The sequence below is a fragment of the Neomonachus schauinslandi genome, chromosome 14 (genome assembly GCF_002201575.2).
Source record: "Neomonachus schauinslandi chromosome 14, ASM220157v2, whole genome shotgun sequence".
NCBI lineage: Eukaryota > Metazoa > Chordata > Mammalia > Carnivora > Phocidae > Neomonachus > Neomonachus schauinslandi.
The window spans coordinates 87519554-87547457 of record NC_058416.1 but is presented as its reverse complement, the minus strand read 5'-3'; the positions used below and the strand labels follow the sequence as shown (position 1 = coordinate 87547457).

Sequence of the window (27904 nt, the reverse complement as noted above, 5' to 3'; positions counted from 1 at the left end):
CACTGCATCTTTTTTTTTTTTTTAATGTGCTCTTGCACGATGATTAACCACATGTATTTAGTTCACTCAAATGGACAACGTTTTCATATCTCGCTCTGGTTCCTACTTAAGTCACCCAGAACTGCGGCTGAGGCTACTCACTGCTGTCCTGTCCTCCAGGGTGTGGGGTCCCTTCCTCTAAGCTGCTCTTTCCCAGGCTGGGGCCACCCAGAGGGCCTCCAGAGAGCACACCCACCCCCCCACGAGCAGTACTTTTGGGTCATAAGTGTATTTAGCTGGACTATTCTGTTACATTTGCTCCTGAATATTTGCTAAGGAAATAATGTTTACCACCCATGAAAGCATCTCGGTCCAGGGTGGGATAGAGGGGTATACATCTATTGCAAACCTTGTTAGGGTTGCCCGAATCCGCAAATATAAATACAGGATTCCTGGTTAAATCTGAGTTTCAGATAAACAACCAGTACTTTTTAAAATATATCTCATGCAATGTTTGGGATATACTTTAAAAAAGTATTGGTTGGGGTGCCTGGGTGGCTCAGTCGGTTGAGCGACTGCCTTCGGCTCAGGTCATGATCCTGGAGTCCCGGGATCGAGTCCCGCATCGGGCTCCCTGCTCAGTGGGGAGTCTGCTTCTCCCTCTGACCCTCCTCCCTCTTGGGCTCTCTGTCTCTCATTCTCTCTCTCCCAAATAAATAAATAAAATCTTTAAAAAAAAAAAGTATTGGTTGTTTATCTGAAATTCAAATTTCACTGGGTGTGTCTGTATTTTATCTGGTAACCCTCCTTCCAATTGAACACATCAAGATTATTTGACTCTTCTCAGACAGGGGAATAGAACCATAAAATCACCATTACATGTCAAGACTGGGGAAGACTCCGCAAATGCTTGGTCAGAAATAATGAAACATATTTAAGAAATCTGTACAACAAAATTACAATAAACATTTATTAAGCTGTAATTTCACAATATTTTCATTCCGTTCTGAAATCGGTCTACAAATATCTCTACAGAACACTAAAGCCAGTGATTTAATAAATAGGAGGAATGTAGGTACCATTTTGCAAATAAAATAAGCCTTATACATTTATGTCTATATTTGATATTCATAGAATCAGTTTTCCAAGGCTTACGGAACTAAAGTGTGCACACATCACATACACACACACACCACCATATTCAAATCAAATGGGTTTATATTAAGTGTGAAATCAAATGCTATAGAAAATTTATTATCAGATACACAAAATATGAACTGAATCATGAATACACTGTTGATAATGGACACCATACCTCACAAATATGATTTCCAGTTAAGAGGGGAAATAGTTGCTTCGCTGGATTTTAAGTGAGCACTAATCACCGTCACCACAAGAAATCAGTTTAATTACACGGTATCCAGAGATTTAACACACATGCGAATATTAAAGCTGACACTATAACAAAAACTTTAAATCTGCAAAAAGACATTAGAACATAGGGTCAATGACATCATTAGCTGCCACAGGTTTTTCAGTAGACGATGCAAATGACAATCAGCCTTTTATGCCACCACAATGGCAAAACCAGTCCTGGTATATCTCCTGCAAATCGGGGAATCATTGAGGAGGAAAGCACAGAATTCAGTACACTGAACTAAGTTTGTTTATCCCAGATACTGTACATCATATTGACGGCTGTCCAATACTAATTTTAAGGGTACTATGTTAGATCCTGCAAAAAAATATATAATTCTATTACTCACTATTCACAACTGAGAAGCAAAAGTCCAATTACTCAGATGACCATAAACAAAACTTTGCAGAATGGAGATATATATATATACATATATATATATATATATATATATGTATATATATATATATTTTTTTTAAGTTGTGGAAGGGGGAATGACAACTTAGGGCCTTAGGAACTCCTTCTAACATGAGCCAGTTAGACGGCCAGAGCTGGCTTTTGGGTTAAGTCAGACAATCAAACCTCATCAGGGAGGGGTGATCAGGTGCCAATCATCTAGAGCAGCTTAAGAAGCAGAAGGCATAGAAATGAAGCGGTTCGGGATTGCCACCAGGCACAGGGTGTATGCACCATGTTTTCGATGCTGCATTGGCTATGTGACATTGTTCCTCACTTCTCCGTAAGGCTGCTGAGTCAGAGACAGACTAGCAGCCAACGGGGTTTACATCTTCCCCACGAGCCTACCCTCAGCAAAGTCCTAGTATAATCCTCGCAACCACTGACCCCAATCTGCACGTTTGCCCCTGGCACCCAGGAGGGGTTGTTCGAACCTGGTCACCTCCCACGACCATAGTCATCAAGCACGGACCCCCTTCTCTGATTCCCGACCCTGCACATGAAGGGCTTCGGGGGGCCCTGCGTGGCATGCAGTGCCCATTGGCTTTAGGGAACCCTGTGACAAACCTTCTTTCAATGGTATTGGCCTCCCGTGCCAGTCACCCAGTTACCTTTCTCAATAAAGACCGTGGCACAATGCACAAGACCGGCTTTCGAGAAATTCTATCGCTGCATTTTGTTACCAGAAGGGATGGGGGTATCGCTGAAACAGAAAGCCCCAAGCCCCCAGAAGGCTGATGATGCCGATCCTGATCGCTGCGGGGAATGTACTGATGGAAGGCCGGTGCGCCGCGGAAACACCTTTGTTAGCTCTCAGGGCAGAGGTCATTGTCAACCCAGACTCCGGAGCAGCCGCACAAATCCAGCCAGTCAGAGAGAGAGTTGGTCCTTTCTCTTTTCTGTTCGTGGCGTGTGGCAGGACACTGAGGCACTGGGAAATAAACACTGATGAACTTTAAGAGATCTAGAAAACAGAGTCGTAGTGACAACCCATTCACAGTAGTTCTCATCAGGATTTTTTACATCACATTGACCGAAGTGTTGCACTAATATGTTCTACGGCCCGGGAGACATAAAAAAAGGGTTTCTCTTCCAGGCATGAGATATGGTACAAAAATACATTTTTTTTTCCATGTACAAAAGAGAGGAAAAAGAAGAGATGGGGAGCTCTGGGAGAGGCCAAGTACCCTAACAAGCTTCCATGGAAGGGAGAAAGAAAAAAAAATCCCAAACTATTTGGAGGTAAGAAGATGCCCAAAACAAAAAGCAAACATGTGCATCAAAGAGCAAGATTTATCCAGATCTAACATCCACGATTCCTACCCAAATTTCAAATAACGTTCTGCCCTGAAGTGATACGCCTATTTAACTATAGGTTCTTTCATTGAAGACAAAGCCATCTTTCATCTGAGTGTATCAGATTCTAAGACTGGCCTCAGAGCCCACACTTGGCTCATTGGGTAAAAGTGGTGCATCTTCCCAACAGCGATTTCTAGTTGCTGCTCCCGGTCTCAGCGCAACGGGGCCCAGAGGCACGAGCCGTCCTTGATTTACCGGAGATTAAAACAGTGTTCCTGTCTACACCTTCAGGCTTCGTGTGGGAAGGTGGCAGGGGGAACGAGGTGGATATTCTATCCAGACCCATGATAGTTGAGGACTTTAAAGCCCTTGCGCACCAAATGCCAATTCTCCCCCCGCCAACGTGGGCAAAGCAATGTTTTATTTAGTACCAAACACTCCCAATACACAAAAGCCAAATGCACAAAAGGAAGGAGGGCAAGGATGGCCTCCCCGTACCCTGTGCTAAAAGAGATTTGTCTGGAAGTATCTAAATGGCAAAACTGGAACAGCTTCGATCCAGAAACCACGGGCTCCAGATGCCCATGGATAAGGATTTGCCCGAGCACACCCTGGAGAACAGGTATGCGTTTCAGGACATGAACCAAGTTTGGGTCCCATTATGTGCACCTTAAAAGCAGAAGTTTCATCAACATTCTCAAAAACAGCTGCTCCTGTTTTCCCGATACTTGCAACCCAAAATAAAACTTCCCGGGAATACCGCACAAGAGTTGGCAGACAGCTGGGTTTTCTCCAGAATGCTATGTGGACCGTGGGCTCTTGGTTCTGCCCAATCTGACAGAGGTCTCTGCAAATCTGCATACAGGGGCTCCGTGAGGGGACCCCCGGGGCACAGAGGGGGGCCGGGAAGGATCGTGGAGGGAGTCACAACCCCTGGCCGCCTTCGAAACTGCCTTCCACCAAAGCCTGAGCCTCCCCTCCTTGCTGTGTGTTCCCCGGTGCTTACCGACAGGCCCGGGGGGGCCGAGACTGGGGTGTTTCCCTGCACCCCTGACCCAGCCTCGCAAGGCGCCCCTGCCGAGGCCCCCCACTGCTGTCTGCCTGGTACGTCCCTCTCTGCCCCTGGGCACTACCTAAGATGAGGGCACCACAGACTTCAGACAGAAAGCACCTAACACATGGATGGTAAAAATTTCAGGAAAAATAATTCGGATCTTCTCCAAGGCGTGTTTCTCGCTGCTTATTGTTCCTGAGAATGCCTTAGAAGCAGCGACAGACTCGGAAATGTTATTAGCTGCTACGGTTTGTCTTCCTTCCATGGTCCTGAGTCCACCAAAACCACAAGGAAACAAACAACAACCCTGCAGGGCAGACCTTTCGTCTGGAGGTCTAGCTGGCAGACGGCGTCACGAGGGCATCAAACAGACTCCTGCCAGAGGGAGCTTCGGTGCTCCCCCGCCCATGGCTCTCGGCGTCAAACCCCAGAGACGTTTCTTTGCCTGGTCCTTGAGTTTTCCTTTACAAAACGTGGAGGTTACATACATCAAAGTTCAGAAGGGAAATAAACAAACCAACCAAGGAATCTCAGGTTTTCCACAAATAATAATCTTTCCTTTTAGAAATATAGTTGACAGGCACCTGGCTGGGGTCACTAGGACCCAAAAGATGTTTAGTTCCGTCCTGGACCCCAAGCGCCCACACCCAGAACCGACAACATCCATCAGCCCAACTGAAAGTAACAGAAAATGAAGCCCACGGTTTTGGGACGTGAGAATAACGCACCCAGACCTCCCCCACCAAGCCCTATGCTGTGAATCAAATGCCAGCAATTGGAGCTTTTACTCCAAAGTGTCCCATTAGCATATTCTTCCCCTCAACGTAAAGTTTGATTAAACTTGACTCGATCTGCCTTTGTTAAAAAACCTTACAAAAGATGTATTTAAGTGCTTGAAAAAATTAACTTTATGCTCTATGCACAGATAAACTCTTACTGTACAGCTAATGTGATTCTATCCTTTGTTTAAAAAATATGTTCCCCCCACTAATGACACTTGGTGGTGGTTCTACACAAGCGATCCCATCATTCTGCTGGGAACGCGTCCTCAGGGTCGACACGTGGCCGGAAAGACCCTCACAGAGCGCCCCCCGCCGCGCTCAGGAACGTTTATTGAGATTGTTTGGGGTTTGGGGCTCTCTTCTTCCTTCTCCGTTTCTGTTTTCTGAGAGCGGGCGCTGGCGTGAGGGGACCCGGCCGGCTGGCTGATTGTCACTTGCCGTTGGCGCGGTCGAGACTCTCCAGCACTTTGTTGAGGCGGATGTTGAGCAGTCTGACTTGGTTCTCCAGGTGCTCCAGCTTCTCCTCCACGCTGGGGCCGCTGGGCCCGCTGCGCCAGTAGAAGCCCATGGGCCCGGTCATGAAGTAGATGGCCACCACGAAGCAGAGGGGCAGGACGGCGTTCTCCGGCTCCCCCTCGTACTTGTGCAGGACGTACACGCACGACATGGAGAACAGGATGACCCGCGCGACCCAGAAGAAGCGGCCGAACACCACGTGCAGGAGGCTGAAGGTGAAGCCCAGGGTCAGAGACAAGAACCAGTAGGCCAGGAGGACGACGCCGACCAGCAGGAGGGCGCGGGCCGGGCTGTTGGCCACCGAGGCCGGGCTGAAGTACTGGGACAGGTTCGACACTGCGGGACAGAAAAGAGGGACAGTGGCCGGTCACCAGGAGCCAGGGGTTTCTCTCCAAGTGGGGCTCGGGCGGCTCGGCTCCCTTGCTGGGTCTCTACAATAAGATGTCCCCAAAGTCGGCTGCCTCGCGATCCTTCGTGCTAAGCCCTGGGAGACCACCTGCCATATCCTGAGTTTAAGATGCCTTTTTGTGGCAGGGCAGAGCTTACAAATTGACCTTGTATTTCCTCCCTTCCTGTCTTCTGGAGTCACAAACGCCCAATTTTAGGCCGGGTATGCGGCTGCCTGGGATGAAGGCATGTCTGGCCTCCCCTGTAGCTACAAAACCAAGCTTTGGTCAAGGAGATGTTTTGTGGTGGCCTCCAGGGGTTTTTCCTAAAAGTAGCAGGAATGTGCCCTTTACCTCCTTTTCTTCTGTCTGCTGGAATGTGGATGTGATGGCGGGAGTGGGAGCAGCTGTCTTGGGCCATGAAGTAAGGGAAGTCACCTAATTGGGAAGCAATAAGATGGAAGGTGCTTCGGTTCTGAGGACAACGTGCTGCAAAGCCACCTACCTGCCTAACCACCTACCTGTGAACTTTCACATAGAGAAATAAGCTTCCATCTTGTTTAAGCTGCTGATATTTTGGATCTCTTACTCACAGCCAAACCTAATCATACATGAAGTTCCATCTTAAACATGGAGTGAAATGGAGGAGTTGCATCTTCTGTGTGCCCAACTTAAGAAAATTTTCAAACAGAAAAGTTAAAAGGATAGTAAAATAAATACTCCTATTGAAACCACTAGGTTTAATAGTTGTTAACATTTTACCATATCTTGTTTTGTCACATACTTTTTTTTTTTTTACCGAGCCATTTGAAAGATGCAAAAGATCATACTTTGGCATATTTTTTTCCAGTTTTATTGAGCTATAACTGACATAAAGCACTGTATAAGCTCAAGCTGTAAAGCATGACTTATTACATATATTGTGAAATTACTACAATAAACTAATTAACATCCATCACCTCATATAGATACAAAAAAAAAAAAAAGAAATAATTTTCTTGTCCTGAGAACTCTTAGGATCTACTATTCTCTTTTTTTTTTTTTTTAAGATTTTATTTATTTATTTGACAGAGAGAGGCATAGCGAGAGAGGGAACACAAACAGGGGGAGTAGGAGAGGGAGAAGCAGGCTTCCTGCGGAGCAGGGAGCCCGATGTGGGGCTCAATCCCAGAACCCTGGGATCACGACCTGAGCCGAAGGCAGACGCTTAACGACTGAGCCACCCAGGCGCCCCAAGGATCTACTATTCTCTTAATAACTTTCAAATATGCCATACAACAGAGTTAACTATAATCATTACATTGTATGTTACATCCCTGGGTACTTATTTATCTTGTAATTAGAAATTTGTACCTTTTGACCATCTTATTACAATTCCCCCACCCACTACCTCCTACCTCTGACCACAAATCTGATCTCTTTTTCTATGAGGCTTTTTTTTTTTTTTAAAAGATTCTACATATAAGTGAGATCATACAGTATTTGTCTTTCCCTGTCTGACTTATTTCCCTTAGCATAATGCCCTCAAGTTCCATCCATGTTGCTGCAAATGGCAGGACTTCCTTCTCTTTTTATGGCTGAGTAATACTCCATTGTGTGTATGTATCACTTCTTTACCCATTCATCCATCGATGGACACTTATGTTGTTTCCCTGTCTTGGCCATCGTAGATAATGCTGCAGTGAACATGGCGGTGCACATGTCTCTATGACATAGTGTTTTCATTTCCTTTGGGTATATTCCCAGAAGCGGGATTGCTGGATCATATGGTAACTCTAATTTTTAATTTTTTCAGGAACCCCCATACTGTTTTCCATAGTGACTGCACTACCTGACAATCCCACCAACAGCACACAAGGACGGGTTCCCTTCTGCACACATCCTCGCCAGCATTTGTAATCTTGTCTTTGTGACGACAGTCATTTCAGTAGGGTGTAAGATGATATCTCATGTGCCTTTGATTTGCACTTCCCTGATTAGTGATGTTGAGCATCTTTTTACATAACTGTTGGCCGTTTGTATATCTTCTTTGGAAAAATGTCTGTTTGGGTCCTTTGCTCGTATTTTAATCAGATTGTTGGTTTCTTGCTATTGAGTTGTAGGAGTTCTTTATATATTTTGGATATTAACCCCTTAACAGATATATGGTTTGCAAATATTTTTCCCATTCCATAGGTACTTTTCATTTTGTAGGTTGTTCCTTCTGCTATGCAGAACTTTCTCGGTCTGATGTGGTCCCACTTGTTTATTTTTGCTTTTGGTGTCAAATCCCAAAAAAATCATTGCCAAGACTGATGTCAAAGAGCTTACCACCTGTTTTCTCCTAGGAGTTTTATGGTTTCTGGTCTTACATTTAAGTCTTTAATATATTTTGAGTTCATTTTTGTAAGGGGTGTATTATAGTGGTCTAGTTTCATTCTTTTACACATGAATATCCAGTTTTCCCAGCACCGTCTATTGAAGACACTGTCTTCTCTCCACTGAGTATTCTTGGCTCCCTTGTCAAATACTAGTTGACCAGAGATCCATAGTTTATTTCGGTACTCTCAATTCTCTTCCATTGGTCTGCGTGTCTGTTTTTATGCCAGCATTATACTATTTTGATTACTACAGCTTTATAATACAACTTGAAATCAGCAAGTACCACTTTGTTCTTCCTTCTCAGGATTCCTTTGGCTAGTCTGGGTCTTTTGTGATTCCATATAAATTTTAGGACTTTTTTTCTACATCTGTAAAAAAAAAGCCATTGGAATCTTGATAGGGACCACACTAATCTGTAGATGGCTTTGGGTAAACAACAGACATTTTATTTTTTATTTTTTTTAAGATTTCATTTATTTGACAGAGAGAGCACAAGCAGAAGGAGAGAGAGGGAGAAGCAGGCTCCCCGCCGAGCAAGGAGCCCGATGCGGGACTCGATCCCAGGACCCTGGGATCATGACCCGGGCCGAAGGCAGCCACTCAACTGACCGAGCCACCCAGGCGTCCCTAAACAACAGACATTTTAACAACATTAATTCTTCCAATCCATGAACATGGGATAACTTTCCATTTATTTGTGCTGTCATCAATGTCTTGCAATTTTCAGAGTGGAGATCTTTCACCTCCTTGGTTAAGTTATTCCTAAGTATTTTATTGTTTTTGATGCTATTATAAATGGGATAATTTTATTTCTTTTTCAGATCATTCATTGTTAGTGTATAAAAATACTGCTGATTTTTGTATGTTAATTTTGCACCCTGCAACTTTACTGAATTCATTGATCAGATCTAACAGTTTTTTGGTGGAGTCTTTAGGATTTTCTATAGATAAAATCATGTTGTCTGCAAAGAGAGACAATTTTACTTCTTCCTTTCCAAATTCCGATGGCTTTTGTGTTTTAAGAATAAACATTCTCCTCAAAACCACGATACCATGATTTTAACTAAGAATATTAAATTCCCTATCATTCATCCCCCTGACCGCCACCACTCCCACTGAGATCCAATCATGGTTCATGCACTGCAATTGGCCATGCTGTGTTTGCCATCTTTAATCTAGAAGAGTCCTGTGACAATGACTTTCTGAAGACCAGTTTTCAAGGCTAGTTTTCTTGCAGAGGGCCCTATATCCTGGAGCGGTCTGTCTCCTCATGGTGTTGTTTACCACGTTCAAGGGGAGTTCTATCCTAAGTGCCTTCAATGTTCAACCAAAGTTCTCAACTCGAGTGTGTGCTTCAGACTGCCCTGGAGGGCCCTTCAACACACACAGCTCAGGCCCACCCCCAGGACATGGGATTTTGTAGATCTGAGGTGGGCCTCACTTTGAGACCTACTGGCTGATGCACAATCCACTCCATGCACGAGGGGGAAGGCAAGAGGGGAGAGGTGGGACATGAGGATTTGAAGTGAGCATGAGATGGAAGACTTGAACCTTTCTGATGCTTTAAATGCATCCACAGCGCAACTGTCTCCCGTCCTCCCTTCACCCCCAGCGGCCTGCCGCCTCCAAAGTGATCAGATTACTGTGCATCAGCTGGCCACTTCATGGGGCCCAACCTCAGAAACTAAAACCTTGTCCAAGCTGAAGGCACGGGGTCACCCAGCACTCACTCCCCAAATGCCAGGGTGCTGCACTCCTTCATTGTGCCTTCCGGAGGCATCAGGAGCATCTGACTGAGTGTGGCTTTGACTTTGGAGTTTTCACACTTAACCCCAGCAAAAGATGAGACAAAACCAACTGTTTTGGTCTTAGGACTCCCAAGAGATTTTGTTTATATGGGTTCTATTTATATTTATCACAGTACAAACTAAAACTAATTTCTAACCAATTGTTTTTTAAACACTGACCATTTTATTTTAACTTTTATTTATTAAGTAATATCTACCCTGGACGTGGGGCTCGAACTCACAACCCTGACATCAAGAGTCACATGCTCTTACGACTGAGCCAGCCAGGGGCCCTTAATAAATTCTTAATTTATTTTTTTAATTATTTTTTAAAATAAATTCTTAATTTAGGGGCGCCTGGGTGGCTCCCGTCGGTTAAACGTCTGCCTTCGTCTCAGGTCATGATCCTGGAGTCCCGGGATCGAGTCCCACATCGGGCTCCCTGCTCAGCAGGGAGTCTGCTTCTCCCTCTGCTCCTCACCCCACTCTTGTGCTCTCTTTCTCTCTCTCTCTCAAATAAATAAATAAAATCTTTTAAAAAATAAATAAATAAATTCTTAATTTAAAAAAGAATTTCATTGGGGGTGTCTAGGTGGCTCAGTCAGTTAAGCCTCTGACTCTTGATCTCAGCTCAGATCTTGATCTCAGGGTCATTGAGTTCAAGCCTCATGTTGGGCTCCACACTGGGCATGGAGCCTACTTAAAAAAATAAAATAGGGGTCCCTGGATGGCTAAGCGACTGCCTTGGGCTCAGGTCATGATCCCAGAGTCCTGGGATCGAGCCCTATTTCGGACTCCCTGCTTGGCAAGGAGCTTGCTTCGTCCTCTCCCTCTGTCGCTCCCCTTGCCTGTGTTCTCCTGCTCTCTCTCTGTCAAATAAATAAAATCTTTTTAAAAAAATAATAAAATAAAGTAAAATAAAATAGAACTTCATCATGATTTTGTACTTAGATATACCTCATATTTTAAGGCTAATTTTTTCTTAAAAAAATTTTTTTATTAAATGGCCTTAATTTTTCAGAGTTTTAGATTTACAGAAAAATTAAGCAAAAGGAATAAATTCGTTTTTAAATATTATTATCAATTTGTTTAAAAATAACAGTGAACCCATTATAGGTTAACACAAATAATATATTTTTCATGAAAAATAACTGCTTTCTAAAACAAAACCCCCAAACCCCCCACAATGAAAACAGTGGAGTTGTTTTGCGTTTTTACAAATCTCTGTAATATCCGCTTTGAGAGAGGAGGGCTGGATCCTCAGATCTGGTTTTGAATCCACAGAAACAGGATGCCAGCCACAAAGGTAGGCCACAGATGTAATTTAAATATTTCTAGTGGCCACATTAAAAAGGGCAAAAAAGAAACAGGTAAAAATTAATGTGAAGATACTTAGCCCAATGTATTCAACATATTATCGACGTGGAATCGATGTAAAAAACTATGGAAGCACTCCTTGAATGCCTAACCTCACGGTATTCCCTGAGGGGCCTCAGGGAACGCCCCCCCCCCCCCAGGGCTTCTCAGAGCATACTTTGAAAACCGCCGGACTAGCCTCTTACAACCAAAGCCACATAGCATGTACTATCAGGTTATCAAGGGGCCAAGTTCGGTGACCAGTGGGCCCAAGGACCCCCAGGGGGAATACCCGACTGGGGCAGAGAATGGTTAACGACCATTCAGCGACTCTAATAAAAACTGCATTTCTCTCCAGCGAGGCTCATAAGGAGCACCCTGCCTCCCACGGAGGCCCTAAAAGTCCTAAATAGGACATGAGCAGCTCTGGATGTCCTGCCTGTATCTGCTTCCCAGGCCTGCCACAGTGAAGAACCATTGGCTGTGTGGCTTAGACAAGAGGATCATATTCTCACACAGCATGGAGGCCACGAGTGTGAGGTCAAGGTGTCGACAGGCGGTGCCTTCTGAGGCCGTGAGGAAGAATCCATCCCAGGCCTCTCCCCGGCTTCTGGGGTATGCGGGCCATCCCTGGCCTTCTTGACGCATGGAAGCATCCCCCGATCTCTACCTTCATCTTCGCGTGACCTCGGTGAGGTCGCCGGTCATACTGGATTAGGGGCCCACCCGATCCAGAGCCCAGGGAGAGCTGGCTCTGAGCAAAGCCGGGCACAGGCGGCCCTCAGCGTAGAGAATAGGGATTGCGTGAGTCCCAGAAGCGCACGGTGACGTATTTTTTGGAGCACAGCCCCTTCGTGAGCCATGGAGTGTTCAAGAGGCCTTTACCGCGGGCCAGGCACCGTTCTAACGGCTCTGCACTGATTGTCTCTGGTCCTCACGACGTGCTGAGGATATGTGGCATTTCCCACGTGGGGACTCGGGCGCAGAGCGTGACTTGCCCTAAGTCCCACAGCTAGAGTGGGGCAGGGCTGGGATTGCGATGCAGGGAGTCTGGCGCTTGGAGCCACCCACTACCTGCACTATCCTGATGCGTGGTCACAGCACGTGTGGGAAGTGGCTTCCAAGCCTTCAGAGAAAGCAAACAACTTGATGAAGGCACAAGACTTAAATCCATCCTGCCGACTCCTGGACAAGGGCTCCACTTCCCAGAACAGTGGCTTGAGCCACCAGATCTAGAGTGGGGCTAACGCCATGGTGTCCATTATGGTAGCTACTGGCCACGTGTGGCCACGGAGCGCTTGAGATGTGGCGAGACGGAACGGAGATGTGCTGTGTCAAATACAGGCTGGCTTTTGACGGCTTAATACCCCCCAAAATGTAAGATACCTTAATAATTTTTTGTATTGATCAAAAGTTGAGATGACAATATTTTGAACCTATTGGGTCAACTAAAACACCTTATTAAGTTAATGTCTTTTTACTTTTCTAATGGAAACTGGAACGTGTAATACCATCTGGCATTCTATTTCCATTGGACCGCTCTGGCTCAGGAGGCTCCAGGACCCTGAAAACTTCTGGAGTCGGAAGTTAGAGGATTGTACTCATGGAAACATTTTGCACCAGAATATCCAACTTTGGGATACAGTTTCCTGCCTTTTGCACACTCAAACTTCTAAGCCTAAGATGCAAATTCCAAAGGCCTTTGGATGCTTTGAAGCTGATGCACCAACTACGAGGGGAAAACATGACATGGAAGGGAGTTCTTTCACCTCTGGGATGTCCAGCGACCCTGGCCATGAACACAAGCACGTGGGGCCTCTGTGGAATGATGCTGTTCTGATCCTGTCCCGTGTAATCAGGAGGCTGTCGCTACTCTAGCTTTCCGTTCCAAGTTGCGTGCAACTTTTTGCAATCAGGCTCGCTTCTGCAGGGCGCGTCGGTCAGGGATGGAATCTGGGCAGGAGGTGAATACGGAGGCCGAGCAGGTTGCACGCAGTTGCTGTATCTGTGCTGTGTGTTGACTCAGCCTGACTCCCAGGAGGGGTCCCCAGCAGCCCCAGGAGGCTGCAGGTGGCACAGCATCCTCTCAAAGGGCCGTCCCGCTGCCGCGGATTCTTTGCCTGAGCGGTGAGGTGCCCTGAGCTGGTCTAAGGTCTCTCACAGGTTGAACTCGGTGATTCAAGGCTGGAGTCAGGTTCCCAGGGGCTGAGGGGGGACGACAGCGGGTGTGAACCAGGGAGCCCCACCTATGGGGCCAGTCTCCAGTCCATCAGGTGGGAGTGTCAAAGGCAAGCAGGAGGGCTCCCAGAGACCCTGCACGTGGCCAGGGTTTCCCACAGCCGCTGTAACAAATGACTAGATGAGGTGGCTTAAAGCAATAGGAATGCACTGTCTTGCTGGCTGGGGGCCAGAATTCCGAAATCAAGGTGTGGGCGGGGCTGCTCTCCCTGAGCACTCCACAGGGGTCCCTCCTGCCTCTTCCAGCTCCTGGGGGCTCCAGGCGTCCTGGGCTTGTGGCCACAGCTCTCTGGTCTCTGCCAGGGCCGTCTCTTCTCTGGGTATTTCTGTCTCTGTGTCCAAATTTCCCTCCTCATACAAGAACATTGGCCGTAGGACCCACCAGGATGACCTCATCTTAACTTGATCATATCTACAAAGACTATTCCCAAATAAGCTCATGTTCACAGATATGGGGCTTCTGGGGTGCTTCTGGGGGGACACAAGTGAACTCACACCAGCAGCGAAGTAGTGGGACCAACAGTCCTCCAACTTTTATGAGCGATGGGCCCCTGTGCACCAGGGGCAGAGTAAGGCAGAGGGGGCAGTCTGGAGGAGATGGGCAAAACCCCACTCACAGGAGCAGAGATTCCAGAAGGGAGATGAGCAATAAACACACACATGCGCAAGCGTGCGTGCACACGGGACATCACAGCTGGTGAGGGATGGTGGGTGTGAGGACAGATGGGGTCCCTGTACATGGGTTAGTCAGGATGGGCCCCTTGGAGGAGGTGTCATGTGCCAGAGAGCAGAGGATGGGAAAGACTCAGCAGGCAAAGGGCTGAGGGACTGCTCCTGGCAGGGGATACCTAACGGAACCAAAGCTGTGTCCAAGAGCAGGATGGAGGCGGGGGACTGGGTAGGGGGCTGGGCAGATCCTCGGTGCTGACTGTCCTCGGTGGGAGCTCTATGTCGATTCCAAGTGTGACAGGGGTCACTGGGCAGTCTGAAGGTGAATGACTTGACCCGACTAATGTTTTGCTTTTTTTAAAAATCACTCTATGCAGCAAAAGTTGTAATAAAAACAAAAAAACACCCTGGCTATCGGTCGAGAAGGAACCACAGGGGCCAAGAGAGGACGCTGAGTTAGGAGGTGTGCAGGAAGGGTTAACACAGCGGGCCTGAGGCTGCTCTCTAGAAAGGTGTGCAGGTAAGATGGGCCCTTGGCTGGCATCTGGGAACTTGGATTTCTGGAGTGTGATATGGTGATTTGTAATAAGAAGTATATATATTTGGTCTTTGTCCCTATGCCTGGCACAGAGCAGCTAAATCCTTTGGAGTTTTCTAAGGGACGAGAGCGATAACGGTTATCTTGATAATTCAGAACAAGCCCCTTTGAGCCACACCTGAGCATGTTCCAAGGCAGTGACTTTTGGAAAGGCCCTAAGGAGGGGGGCTGGGTGCTGGGAGAACCAACCGTGAGGAGGGGGCTGGGACTTCTGTCCCATCCCCTGACCTCCAGGGAGGGGAGAGCGGCTAAAGGTTGAGTCAATCACCGATAGCCAAGGACTCGGTCAATCATGCCTCAGTCACGGAGCCTCCATAAAGACCCTGACAGGACGGGGTTTGGGGAGGTTCCAGGTCGGGGAGCTCAGAGAACATTAAGGCTCCCTGGCCCTTCCCACGGACCTCGCGCTGCATATCTCTTCCATCTGGCTATTCCTGGGTTACATCCATCTATAACAAACTTGTAACCTAGTTAAGGAAATGGGTTTCTGGAGTTCTGTGAGCCGCTCTAGCAAATCAGTCAAAGCCAGGTAGGGGTGCGTGGCAACCTTCGATTTAGAGCCGGTCGGTCAGAAGCACAGGTGGGCTTGCAACTGGCATCTAGGGATGAAGGGGCAGTCTTGTGGGGGGAGCCCTTGCCCTGTGGGTTCGCTCTGACACTATCCAGATAGACAGGGTCAGAATTCAGTTAAATTTCTGGGACGCCTGGTCAGTGTCCACGGAGGATGGAGTTTATTGCTTGGTGGTGTGGAAAAAACACATGTATGGAGGGGACTTCCCTCCATTCCCTCATAAGGGACTGTGCCTGGACTGTTTGTACGAATCACGTGGTTTATGCTGACTGCCTGCTTTCCTGCGGGCAGTCGGGAGTTTTGGTCGGTGCCAGGCGGAAAGTGCCTAGGTGACCAGCCCTAAGAAACACCCCGGGCACTGGGTCTCTAACGGGCTTCCCTGGTAGACGACACTTTACACCTGTCGTCTCAAATTGTTGCTGGAGGAATTAGAGCGTCCTGTCCCCCTTGCTCATGGTGCTTTGTGTCCTTGCGCTCTAATAAGTCACAGCCATGAGCATGACCATAATGCTGAGTCCTGGGTCTTCCTAGTGCCTCACCGAACCTGGGGCTGGTCTTGGGGACCTCAACACAGGCTACTGGAGACTTCCTGGCAAAAGAGGTGGCAGCCTGGCCCGGGGCCCGTGACCTTCAATTCAACCGTCCCAGAGGCAGCCTCCTGATTCCTGGGGCTGAGCAGCAACTCCTCTCACAGGCCAGTTCGGCAGTGTTCTGGGGGCCACACACCGCTTCTTCTGTCCTTCTGATAATTCTGTGAGTGCCCCAAACTCTGTATGAAATCCCTTTCTGCCTAAATAACTGTCTAGTCTGATGGATCCCAACAACCCAGAGGCTTCACCTCTGGTCCATGCGGCTTTGCCAGGGGCAGACGAGTCAGCACCACCCACCCGTACCTTACCCTAAACAGCATCTGTGAATCTCAGTTTGGATGGGCCATTTCTTTATGCAACTATTACAAGAAGAAATGTTCATTTGTGTCCCCCTGCCCCCTTCCAAGGGGTCCCCTGTGCCACCCACTGCAGATACTGCATCCACACCTTGAGAACCACTAGAATGAAAGAGTGCCTTAAATGAATGCTCCCCCCCTCCACACACGTACCATCAAGTCCAAGAACATCCAAGAGCTCCATCCAAACTTTCCACAACGTTTCGACAAACATATCCACCCCCAGCACGAACCTCTCCGTCAGCCTGGTCAGGAACTGCAGAAAGAAGAGAATGGTCACTATGCTGACTTGGACAACGCCCCCTTCTCCTCGTCCATCCAGGCCTGGTGGTATACACATCAACGGGAAACAGAGCCGGGTAGCCTGGGCGCTGTCATGAGCCCGGTCGGCCAGGAGCTGGGGGAAGTCTGGTCAAGCCTCCTCCTCCACAGGCCGAGCGGCACACCTATGGGAGACGGGAGGTCCCCGCAAAGTGGCTTCACTCCACTTCTGATTTCTCCTAGAGCCCTGCTGCTCACGACAAGGTGAAGGTCTCTGCTTTTCTCTGCCTAATTTCTCATTTTTAAACAGTGGGAGTTTCTGCCCCCCAACCCATTTCGCCTGGAGTGTGGGTGCTGCCTCGAGGGATGAGGACAAGGGTGATGGTCGTTCTCACATGTGAGCTGTATCCCATGTCCTGGGCACGTGGAAACGCTAGAACCCCACGCCCCACCCGGCTGTAAGGACCCGGGCCGTCGGAGGGCTTCATGAGCTCTCCGGGTGATTCCGGAGGAATACGAATAGGAGGTGCAGCCTCGTTCACCTATTTTTCTGGAGTAAGTAATACTCTGCACACATGGTATAAAACTCAAAGCTGCAAATGGGAACTCAGTGAAAAGTAAGCCTCCCACTTCACTCCCCGTGATGCAAACCTCCGTCCGGAGGCACCTGCTGTTATCAGTCGCTTCTGTGGCCTCCCTTAGAGCTGCCCAGTGAGCGATGGCGGACAAATGTTCTTCCCACCAGCAGCAGCGAATGTGCACGGTTTTGCAGTTTTTCTCCCGTGCCACTCTGTCTTGGTGATTACTCAACCTCAGCCTGGACAGAGCTGCCTCATTCTCCATAAAGAGGTTTAAGCAATCCCTCCCCATGGGCACCTCGGTTGTACCCACCTACACTATGACAGCAAACAGGAGTGCCGAGCGGAGCCCTGGACTAGTGCCCTTTGACTCACATGTGGGCAAGAAGTGCCTCGGAGTGAAGTGGCTATGGCATTTGGAATCAGACTTCGTGGATGGATCGCTGCCCCAGGACAGGGGTAAAAGAGGCAGGGGTGAATCAGCAACCGGGAGAGAGAGGACTCGAATAACCTCCATGTCCGTTCTGTGTGGTGGCTGAGAGTGCGTGCGGCTGGGAGTCTAAGTGCCTGGGTTCAAACCTCAGATCTGCCTCTTGCTGCTAGCTACGCAGCCGTGCGTGTGATACACAGATACACACGTACCATACACAGCAGAGCTCCAGCTAAGAGATACATGCCCTTGTACCACCCCATCTGGTTTTCCGAGCAGTAGGTGCGCTATTCACGTGAAGTGCCTTGAGCACCCGGTAAGTGATCACAATCCCTACTGACATCCCATATTCTCACAGAGCACTGACCCCAACATATCCTGCAAGGAATCATCCTTTTATCCTGAGGTCACTGCCCTAACGGGGTTTGTACACGCAAAGACCATGTGGCCATCAGCTGATGGATGGACGAACAAAGCCTGGTCTATCCAGACAACGGGATATTATTTGGCCATAAAATGGAAGTACTGATGCATGCTTCCACGTCAGCAAACCTTGAAAACGTGACACTCGGGGAACGAAGCCAGACGCAAGAGGCCACATAGCAAATGATTCTGTTTGCATGAAATGTCCAAGAGAGGCAAAGCCATAGGGACGGAAAGTAGATGGGCGGTTGCCAGGGGCTGTGATAGCTAAAAGGTACACGATTTTCCTAGAAATGACGAAACATCCTACCACGGACTGTGGTGATGAGTGCACAACTCTGTGAACAGACTAACGAGGGTTGAACGGCACACTTTAGGGGGATGAATTGTATGGTACTTGACTTATACCTCCATAAAGCTATTTTAAAATGGAAGGGTAAAAAAAAAAACAAAACAGAAGAGCTGTGATTAAAAAAACCAAAAACCAAAAAATAGGGCACCTGGCTGGCTCAGTCAGTGGAACATGTGACTCTTGATCTCAGGGTCCTTAGTTCAAGCCCCACGTTGGGTGTGGAGTCTCCTTAAAAAAAAATAAAAACAAAAAACAAAAAAAACACATACATACACAAACGAAAAGACTGTGTGGAGAACACCAGAAGGAAGCATACGTGTCACAAAAAAGAGAGGGCGGCTGCCCCTCTTGTCAGTGGAGGAGGTGGTGCGATGCATCTTCCCCCGGGGTAGAAGGCCCATTGGTAATGGTCTAATTAAAACTCCGTTTTTAGGGGTGCCTGGGTGGCGCAGTTGGTTAAGCATCCAACTCTTGGTTTTGACTCACATCATGATCTCAGGGTTACGTGACTGAGCCCAGCGTTGGGCTCTGTGCTCAGAGGGGACTCAGCTTGGGATTCTCTCCTTCTCCCTCACCCTCTGTCCACTCCCCTCTCTTTCTAAAAAACAAAAACCAAAAAAAAGCTCCTTTTTTAAAAAAGAGCTTTACTGGCATATGATTTACACACCATTAAGTTCATGTCTTCAAAGTGTCCAGTTGGGTGGTCTTTGGAATAGTCACGAGGTTACAAAGTTATACAACCATCACCATAATCTAATTTTAGAACATGGTCATCGCCTCCAAAGAAACCCCGCATCCCTCCACCCCAACCTAGGCAACCACTAATCTGTCTCTACGGATTTGCCTTTCCTAGACTTTCCACACAAACGGAATCGTATGACACGTGACCTTTCATGTCTGGCTTCGTTCTCTCACAATGACATTTCCTATGTCGTACCAGGAATCAGGAGTTCATTCCTTTTTATGGCCATATAGCATTCCACTTTGCAGATATGCCCTGTTCTGCTCATCCTGCTGCATAATGGATGTACGACCCGTACACGTTGGTCTGGAATTGGGTAGCAGTTTTTATACTTTGTTCAAATGGAGGAAAAAAGAAGGGCCCTAGGCTTTTCTAGAAGAGGCTTTTGGGCCTTTGAGATGGCACCAGCTCCCCCAAAAAGGGTGTGAGGAAGCAGCTATTTTGGAAGGAAGAGGCACCAGTGCTCACGCCGCTGAAACTCTCTGTGCCTCGGTTTTGTCAGCTGTCAAATGGGGCCAAGACAGGATTGGACACTGCAACCTGGAAAGGCCTCCGCACGGGGTGGGCACGCACCGGGGGCCCAGGCATCGGAGCTGCTAAGGATGCTTGTCACAGCACCTAATCACGCAGGTCTCCAGGTAGGTGCCTGCAGACCCGCCATCCTGGGGAAATCCTCGTGCCCACGCAGGACAGGCATTGCTCAGAAGGAAGAACAGGCCCTTCCTGAAAACTGGCCCAGGGCAGGAGAGGCTGAAAGCAGAGAAGGGCCCACCCTTGGCCTTTTAACCACACTTGGGCAAGCTCACTCTCTGCCCTGTGGACACACTGTTGCTTTAGCTACTGCTCCCAAGATGTAGGACACCTTGGCCCATTTCACCGGGCGAAGACACGGGAGCCCTGAGGGGGATGAACTGTGTTCTCCCTAAACCCCTACCTTGAAGCCTGAATCCCCAGGACCCCAGAACGTGACTGGAGTTAACGATAGGGTCTTCAGAGAGGTAAGGAAGGTAAAACCAGGTCACTAGGGTGGGCCCTAACCCAATGGGACCCATGTCCTTATAAGAAGAGGAGATCAGGACACAGACACACAGAGAGGGAGGGCCACGTGACAACACGTGTGCACATCAAGGAGAGAGGCCTCGGCAGAAATGACCCTGCCAACACTGTGGTCTCGGATTTCTAGTAAATTCCTACTGTTGGAGCTGCACAGTGTGGCCCTGTTCAGGCAGCCCCGAGCCACTCCTACAGGGGTTATACCGCAGCCCGGAGCCCGGAGCGCTGCACCTGCCCAGCGTGGACGCGGACTCACCTCAGGATGAGGGCCCGGCTTGCCCACCACAGAAGCCACAGGGGACACAAGAAGCAGTGAGAGGGAAAGAGCCCTTCAAACTAAGGCCACTTGAATCAGGCTGAGAGTCTGTGCCCTTGATGTGTCTTCCACTCAAACCCACACGAGAAAAACCTCAGACCCATCAGAGCTGACGGGTGTCTTGCAGAATCCTTGACCAGGGCTCCTGCAAACTGCCCAGGTGGCCTCCAACAAGGAGAGGCCAAGAGATGTCCCAGCTCGAGGACAGCTAGATCCAGTGCGCTGTCCTGGATGCGATCCTCAGACACAAAAGGATGTGGGGTAAAAACCAAGGACATCGAAAGAAAGCATGGACTCTGAGCTACTAATAATCTATCAATAGTGGTTCATTCACACAATAAATGTGCTATAAGAATGTAGGACGTTCCCAACAGGGGAATCTGGCTGCAAGGTATGAGGGGATTCTGTACCATCCTCTCAGTTTTTCTATAAATCTAAAACTGTTCTTAAAAAAATAAAGATATACCTATTTTTAAAGATTTTTTTTAAAGTCATCCCTACGCCCAACGTGGGACTCGAACTCACAACCCGAGATCAAGAATCACATGGTCCACCGACTCAGCCAGCCTGGCACCCCTTAAAGGAAAGATATTTTTTTTAAAGGGTGCCTTAACAGACACATTGGTTAAATGGACGGTAAACTTCGTTTGGATCCCAATGCAAAGGAAGCAATTTTGTCAGGAGACCTTTCGAGTCCGTTGAAAAACTAGAAAATGGACTGGGGTTAGTCACTACAGAATATTGCCATGAGCCGCGTGTTTTGTGGTCATGTTTTTGTTGTTTGTTAAAGAAAGACTAAGGGGCACCTGGGTGTCTCAGTCGTTGGGCATCTGCTTTCGGCTCGGGTCATGATCCCAGGGTGCTGGGATCGAGCCCCGCATCGGGCTCCCTGCTCGGTGGTAAGCCTGCTTCTCCCTCTCCCACCCCATTGCTTGTGTTCCCTCTCTCGCTGTCTCTCTCTCTGTCAAATAAATAAATAAAAATCTTAAAAATAAATAAATAAGTAAAAAAGATACAGACTAAAGTATTCTCAGGTTAACTAATATGTCTTGGATTGGCTTTAAGATATTATTGCAGGTTAAATGTCGTTTTTGGCAAGGGGATAAACGTAACAGGAATGGCAGAAGGTTGATAAACAGAAGCCATGGGTGTTGGGTGTAGGGTTCATTACAAGATTCTTTCTCCCTTGGTGCAGGTTGTACAATGTTCGGGATGAAAAGTTAGAACAAGGGAGAATCAGGTGAACAGACTCGGGAGGCCCGCAGCTGTCCCCGAGGAAGGGACAAAATTACTCAAGCCAGGATTTCATTATCCCTCTTCTTGCGGCAGAGAAGCCTGGACACCCACCTCCGGGCGGCGTCCTGCATCCCAATCTCACCCCTGTCACCCTCTGGCTCATGCAAACTGACTCCAAGGAAAATCAGCAAATGTGTCTTGATGAGCAAGTCAGAGAAGGAGTGACATTTCTGTTTTCAAGTTTGCCCGAGCATGTGAAGGACACACCACCTGCAAAGACTGCATGAACGAAAAATACCGGGACGTACACAGAGATCACAAATGAGTCACAAAGGGGAAAGGCACCCTGATGTGCCTCCAGGGCAAACACACAGACCCCTTCGGTAGAATTCTTGCCGGATATGTACATGTGCCCTTATGTAACCGCGAAGGAACAGACAACACACACTGCAGGACATTTCAAGAAACGACTGCTCTGGGGGCACCTGGCTGGCTCAGTCAGTGGAACTGCGACTCTCAATCTGGGGGTTGTGAGTTCAAGCCTCAGGTTGGGGGTAGAGATAACTTAAAAATAAAATCTCAAAAAAAAAAAAAGAAAAGAGTGGTCTGTCAATACCACGGTGAGATACCATTTCGGCCTCACTCCGATGGCTATAACCAAAAAGACAATGACAAGTGTTGGCAAGAATGTAGAGAAGTGGGGATCCTCATGCGCTGCTGCTGGGAATCCAAAATGGTGCGTCTATACAATGGTTGCTTGAAATGTCAGTTACCACGTGACCCAGCAGTTCCACTCCTACTTATACACCCCAAATGTTGAAAACATATGTTACATAAAAACTTGTACATGGGGCCACCTGGGTGGCTCAGTCGGTTCAGCGTCTGCCTTTGGCTCAGATCGTGCTCCCAGGGTCCTGGGATCGAGTCCCGCATCGGCTCCCTGCTTCTCCCTCTCCCTCTACCTGTTGCTCCCCCTGCCTGTGCGCTCTCTCTCAAAAAAAACCCAAAAAACTCGTACGTGAATGTTCACAGTAGCATTATTCATAGTAGCCAAAAAGCGGAAACAACCCAATATCCATCAACTGATGAATAAATAGAAAGTCGTAAGAAGGGATGAGGTTCTGATGCCGGTCACACCATGGATGAATCTTGATGGCAGCCAGTTACACTGTGTGATTCCCTTTGTATGAAACGTCCAGAATAGGCAAGTCTACGGAGCCAGAATGCAGATTAGGGGTTGTCTAGGGATGGGGGAAGGGGAATGACGGCTAATGGGTGCAGGGTTTCTTTCTGGGGTGAAGAGGATGTTCTGAAATCGATTGTGGTGACGGCCGTACAGCTCTCTGAATATACTCAAAACCGCTGAACTCTCCATGACCGAAGGGTTATGGTACCTGAATTATAGCTCCCTAGAGCTGTTACCAAAACAAGGGGGAAGAAAAGGCAATTGGTCTGTGCTGTTCAAAAATGTCAATGTCAGGGGGCGCCTGGGTGGCTCAGATGGTTAAGCGTCTGCCTTCGGCTCAGGTCATGATCCCAGGGTCCTGGGATCGAGCCCCACATCTGGCTCCTGGCTCGGCGGGGAGTCTGCTTCTCCCTCTTCCTCTGCTTCTCCCACTGCTCATGCTCTCTCTATATATCTCTGTGTCTCAAATGAATAAATAAAATCTTTTAAAAAAAGAAAGCTTTATGTACCAATAAGATCTGGTCTCCAAAACTCATTAATTAAAAAAGGGGGAGGGGGAGGGGGAGAGTGCAACAGCATGCATAATGAAAAACAAACAGAAAACCCATGAAGAGGCAGGATCTATCTGTATGCTCAGAATATCTAGCCGCTCTGGGAAGGAGAATAGAGATGGGGTCAGAGGTAGCAAGCAGATTTCTTTTTCTTAACTGTTGAACTATTTGAAATGGCATTCCACGCAACTGTGGCCTTATTTAAAAAACAACAACAACAACAACAACAACAACAAAACTTTAAATGTTAAGCTTCTTAAAAAAAAACACAAAAACTAAAAAGCAAAGGGGTAAGAAAAAAACACCAGCTCTCAGCTTAGCATTCAGACGTTCCCACCATGTGAGTCCAGCTATAATTTTTCCCTGTGCTCCCCAAGATCTACACCCCAATGCAGCCAACCTGTGAACCATGCTCCAACCTGTCCCAGCCCTTTCCTTCCTTGCCAACCCATCTTTCCCAGACCCAACTCACGCCCCTTCCTCACCCCCTGCCCAATGCCTCCAGGCAGGGCACTCCACCCCTTTCTCCTGGCTCCCCAAAAGGCCTTTATTGCATCACTATTGAGCCTGTTTTGTTAAACCCTAGGTCCTGCCTGACAGGGCTGTCTCCCTCTGTTCCTTGCTCAGTCTGTCACAGCCCTACAACTGGCCCTCCCTGGCCCTCATACACCAAACCCATTCCCACCACAGGGCCTTTGCTCATGTTGTTCCCTTTGCCTGGCATGCTCGGTCCCTCCACCTCCTTCTCATTCAGCTCACTCTATTCCACGTATTTCCAATTCTGCAGAGGTTACAAGTGTAGGCATGCCCAGCCCTCTCCCTCTGATTAGCTAGACTGGGGACAAGAGATTCAACCTTTCCATGCCTTGCTGTCCTCATCTGTAAAACAGGGAAGGTCATCACAGAGCCTCTCTCTTATAACAGTGCAGACACATACTAAACTTAAACAGAGATGATTCTTCATTATGATTACATCATCTTCTCTTATTTCTGTTACGGCATTTATTACTCGGAAATAATCTTGTTTTATGTATCTGACTTATCTATCGCCTGTCCCATGAAAGGTCCACAGGAGGGGCCATTTTGTCTGGCTTGTGCTCATATAATAGGTGCTTAAGAAATTTTTAAAAATTGTTGTAAAATACACACAGCATAAAATTAGCCATTTTAAAGTGTACGATTCAGTGGCATTTAGTACACTCACACTGTTGTGCGATCTCTACCTAGTTCCAAAACATTTTCATTGCCCCAAAAAGAAACCCCCTCTCCAATTAAGCAGTCACTCCCTATTCCCCCCTCCCCTTAGCAACCATTTTACCTACTTTCAGGCTCTACGGATTTGCTTGTTCTGGATATTTCATACAAATGGAATCATACAACATGTGGCCCTTGGTGTCTGGCTCCTTTCATTTGTTTTTCAAGTTTCATCCAAGTGCTTTATTCCTTTTTATGGGCTGGATAATATTCCCTGCTTGCACAGGCCGCAGCTTATCCATTATTAGCTGATAAACATTTGGGTTGTTTCCACTTTTTGGCTAATATGCAAAGCACTATGAACACTCATGTACAAGTTGCTTAATAGTTTTTAAAAAATAAATGAGTTGATCACTCTCCTACCAGATGAACCTGTTTCTTATATAATAAATATCTTCTACCATTTACTAAATGCTTATTCAGTACCTAGTATTGTACAGTGTGGCTAATTGCATTCAACCTCTAGTTCATCTCCCCTGTGCAAATGAGACAGAGAGGTCAAACAACTGGCCCACGATCACAGAGCTAGGGATTCCGACCCGTGTCTGCGGGACAGCAAGGCCCATGCTCCAAACCAGAACATCACGGGTTTATTCTAGTCGTGGCCTAGATTGGAATATGGGGTGTGTCTTTAAATACCCTCAAACTTCAAACCCACCAAGCCGGTCTGGCTCCAATTAGTAACCCCAGGCATGCTGAAGACTACACTTGCCAGCAGACCCAGTTTTTGTTTAATTAAGAGTAACAAAACAGCCTCCCCCAAGCCTGGCCAGTCTGGGCTACATGCAGCAGGAAATGTCAGGTCAGCCTCATTCTAGATGCTGCATTGATGGGGGGAACCAGAAAGGGTCATGAGGCAAGAAGACCTGGGAAGGTACCAGTGCGGACTCCAGGCCCACTCTGCCTGGGTTCAATTCCCGGCTCTGGCACTCAGTTTGACTTGAAGCCACGCACGTCACCACTCTGTGCCTCAGTTTCCCTACCTACAACATGAACACATTAACAGTATCTACTCATAGGGTTGTTCTAAGAATTGAGTTACTTTAGCTATAAAAGCACTCAGCACATTTCAAGCAAATAACAGTTGTATTATCCCTATTGAAGGCACAAACCCTGGTTTACCCCAGGAAGAATTCTGACCTTGAGATTCCCAGGTTCTTTGCCAGAATAGAGCTGTCTTGTTGAATCAATAGCCCAGAGCTTAGGCCCTTAAGTATCATTCTGTATTTCATGCCCATAGAACTTAGATTCTCACCTAGGACCATCTGCCGAAACATGAGTTGCCGTGCTTACACCTGCACAAATCAGACTTTCAAAATTTTTGCTCCAAAACAAAAGATTTTTGCCTTCAAATCATTCAAGAACAATGGCACCTTGCTCACACCATTGATGCCCAGGCAGACAGGATGAGAATCTTTTTGCACTCAGGTGTTGGGTCATGCCACCTACAAAGTGATCTTCTCCCCGCAGAACCCACCACCTCCACAAGTGTCTGTACACCCATAGGAGAGGACAGTCAGAAGTCACCTTTTTCCTACTAAATTAATCTTTTCATTTCACCCAATAAGAATATCCAGCCAATCTGATTTGGGTTTTAATTTTTTTCCCCCCTCCATCTCAAGCACCAGAAAACTTTTTTTTTCACCCTGAAAGTCCTTCCAACAGGGCTAAAAGCAATATGGATTTGCACCTTGGCCAGGATGTAGCTGATACTGATTCGGCCATTACTCTGGGCCAGGAAGGCACTAACGATTCCTAATTACCACCTCATAATGAAGGGGATATTATGATTAACCCCTTTTAAAGGATAAAGAAACTGAGGCTCAAAGAAATGAAGCCACTGGTGCAAAGCGAGCCGGCTTGTAAGTGGTAGGGCCAGAACTTGAGTTCCCAAACCCCAGGGCTAGCTTAGCGCAAAGATTTTAACAGGAGGAACAGCAAGGGCTGCGCTCAGGGAACCACATTACCACAGGCAACTGTCCCTCATTCACTTCCCCTTTCTCAGGGGACTTGGCCCCAAACGAAGCCCGTCCCACCAGGCTCCAGAGGGCAGACAGGGTGTGGGGAGAAGTTCCCGCGCTCCTCCTGGGCGCTCAACATACAGGGGTCTGCAGGTTGATAAAAGCTCCAAAATAAAAACGCTCCAAATCAAAGGGCGGCACACAGTAGGAACTCAGGAGAGCTTCTGGGCCAGGTTGCCAAAGCAACAGAGCAGACTGCACTACTCCCCTTTCTTTTTTTGTAAAAATAAAAAAAAAAAAAAAAAAAAAAAAGGCCTAACTAGCCTCAAAGCAGAAGGAGGAGGGCCTAAGGTGCTCAGGGGAAGTGGGTCGGTGTGAGGCTAACAGAAATGCGGGGTTGCTGGGGAGCGGGCAGGGCGCCCCCTGGGCAGCCCGCGCGGCGCCTGGCTCATAGTAGGTGCTCCTTCAAACGCGCTGAATGAATGAATGAGAGGCGCGGCCGGCGTCAGCGCAGCCCAGGGGCCGCCCTGCCCGCGCCGCGCTAGCGGGCAAGGTCCAAGGAGAAGTGCCGGGCGCTGAGCAGAGGGCGCCCGAGGCCCTGCGCCCCCGCCGTGCGCGGGCATCGGCCGCGGGTCCCGACCACGGCCTGGCGCGGGGGCGGGGGCGGGGGCCCGCAGGCGGCAGGCCCCGGGGCGCAGGCCGGCCTCCCCTCTCCCCTCTCCCCTCTCCTCGCCGCCCCGCAGCCCCGGAGGCCGCGCACGGCCCAGGCCGGCCCCCGGCGCCAGGTGCGCGGAGGCCGGGGCAAGGTGACCGCAGGCTCGAGCCCGGCGCCCACCTTCTGAGCGGCGCGCACGTTGTCCTCGCCGAACAGGCTGCTGACGCTCTGCGAGAAGGTGTTGACCGTGCGGCGGTAGCTGTTCTTCTCGGTGCCGCCGCGGCCCCGCGCCCCCTGCGCGCCCGGGGCCAGCAGCCCGAGGAGCAGCAGAAGCAGCAGGAGCCCAGCCCGGGCCCGGGGCCCGCCCGAGGCGCGCGCGCCCATCCTGGGGCCGGCGGGATGCGGGGTCAGGAGCGGGGCTGAGGGCCGCACCGGGGACGCCGCGGCTCCGGCGGGGACCGCGTTGGCGCGCTCGGGGGGCTGCGCGCCGC

At 48.5% G+C, this 27904-nt stretch overlaps 1 protein-coding gene across 1 annotated transcript; it reads right to left on the bottom strand.

Moving 5' to 3' along the window:
- Positions 1-925: 925 nt before the first annotated feature.
- On the bottom strand, positions 926-27904 carry LOC110588324 (BRI3 binding protein). The gene is made up of 3 exons (XM_021698653.2): positions 27594-27904; positions 16569-16671; positions 926-5839 (listed from the first exon to the last, which is right to left on the bottom strand). Exons 1-3 carry the CDS (start codon positions 27795-27797, stop codon positions 5418-5420), a joined length of 729 nt encoding a protein of 242 aa, XP_021554328.1. The 5' UTR covers positions 27798-27904; the 3' UTR covers positions 926-5417.

What these genes read in the sequence shown, in the direction of transcription:
- LOC110588324 (XM_021698653.2), bottom strand. Translation starts at nt 27,797, where the DNA reads ATGGGCGCGCGCGCCTCGGGCGGGCCCCGGGCCCGGGCTGGGCTCCTG. An exon ending in ACGTGCGCGCCGCTCAGAAG is followed by an intron (nt 16,672 to 27,593) that starts GTGGGCGCCGGG and finishes TTCTTTCTGCAG; the next exon opens with TTCCTGACCAGGCTGACGGA. An exon ending in GGATGTTCTTGGACTTGATG is followed by an intron (nt 5,840 to 16,568) that starts GTACGTGTGTGG and finishes TCTGTCCCGCAG; the next exon opens with TGTCGAACCTGTCCCAGTAC.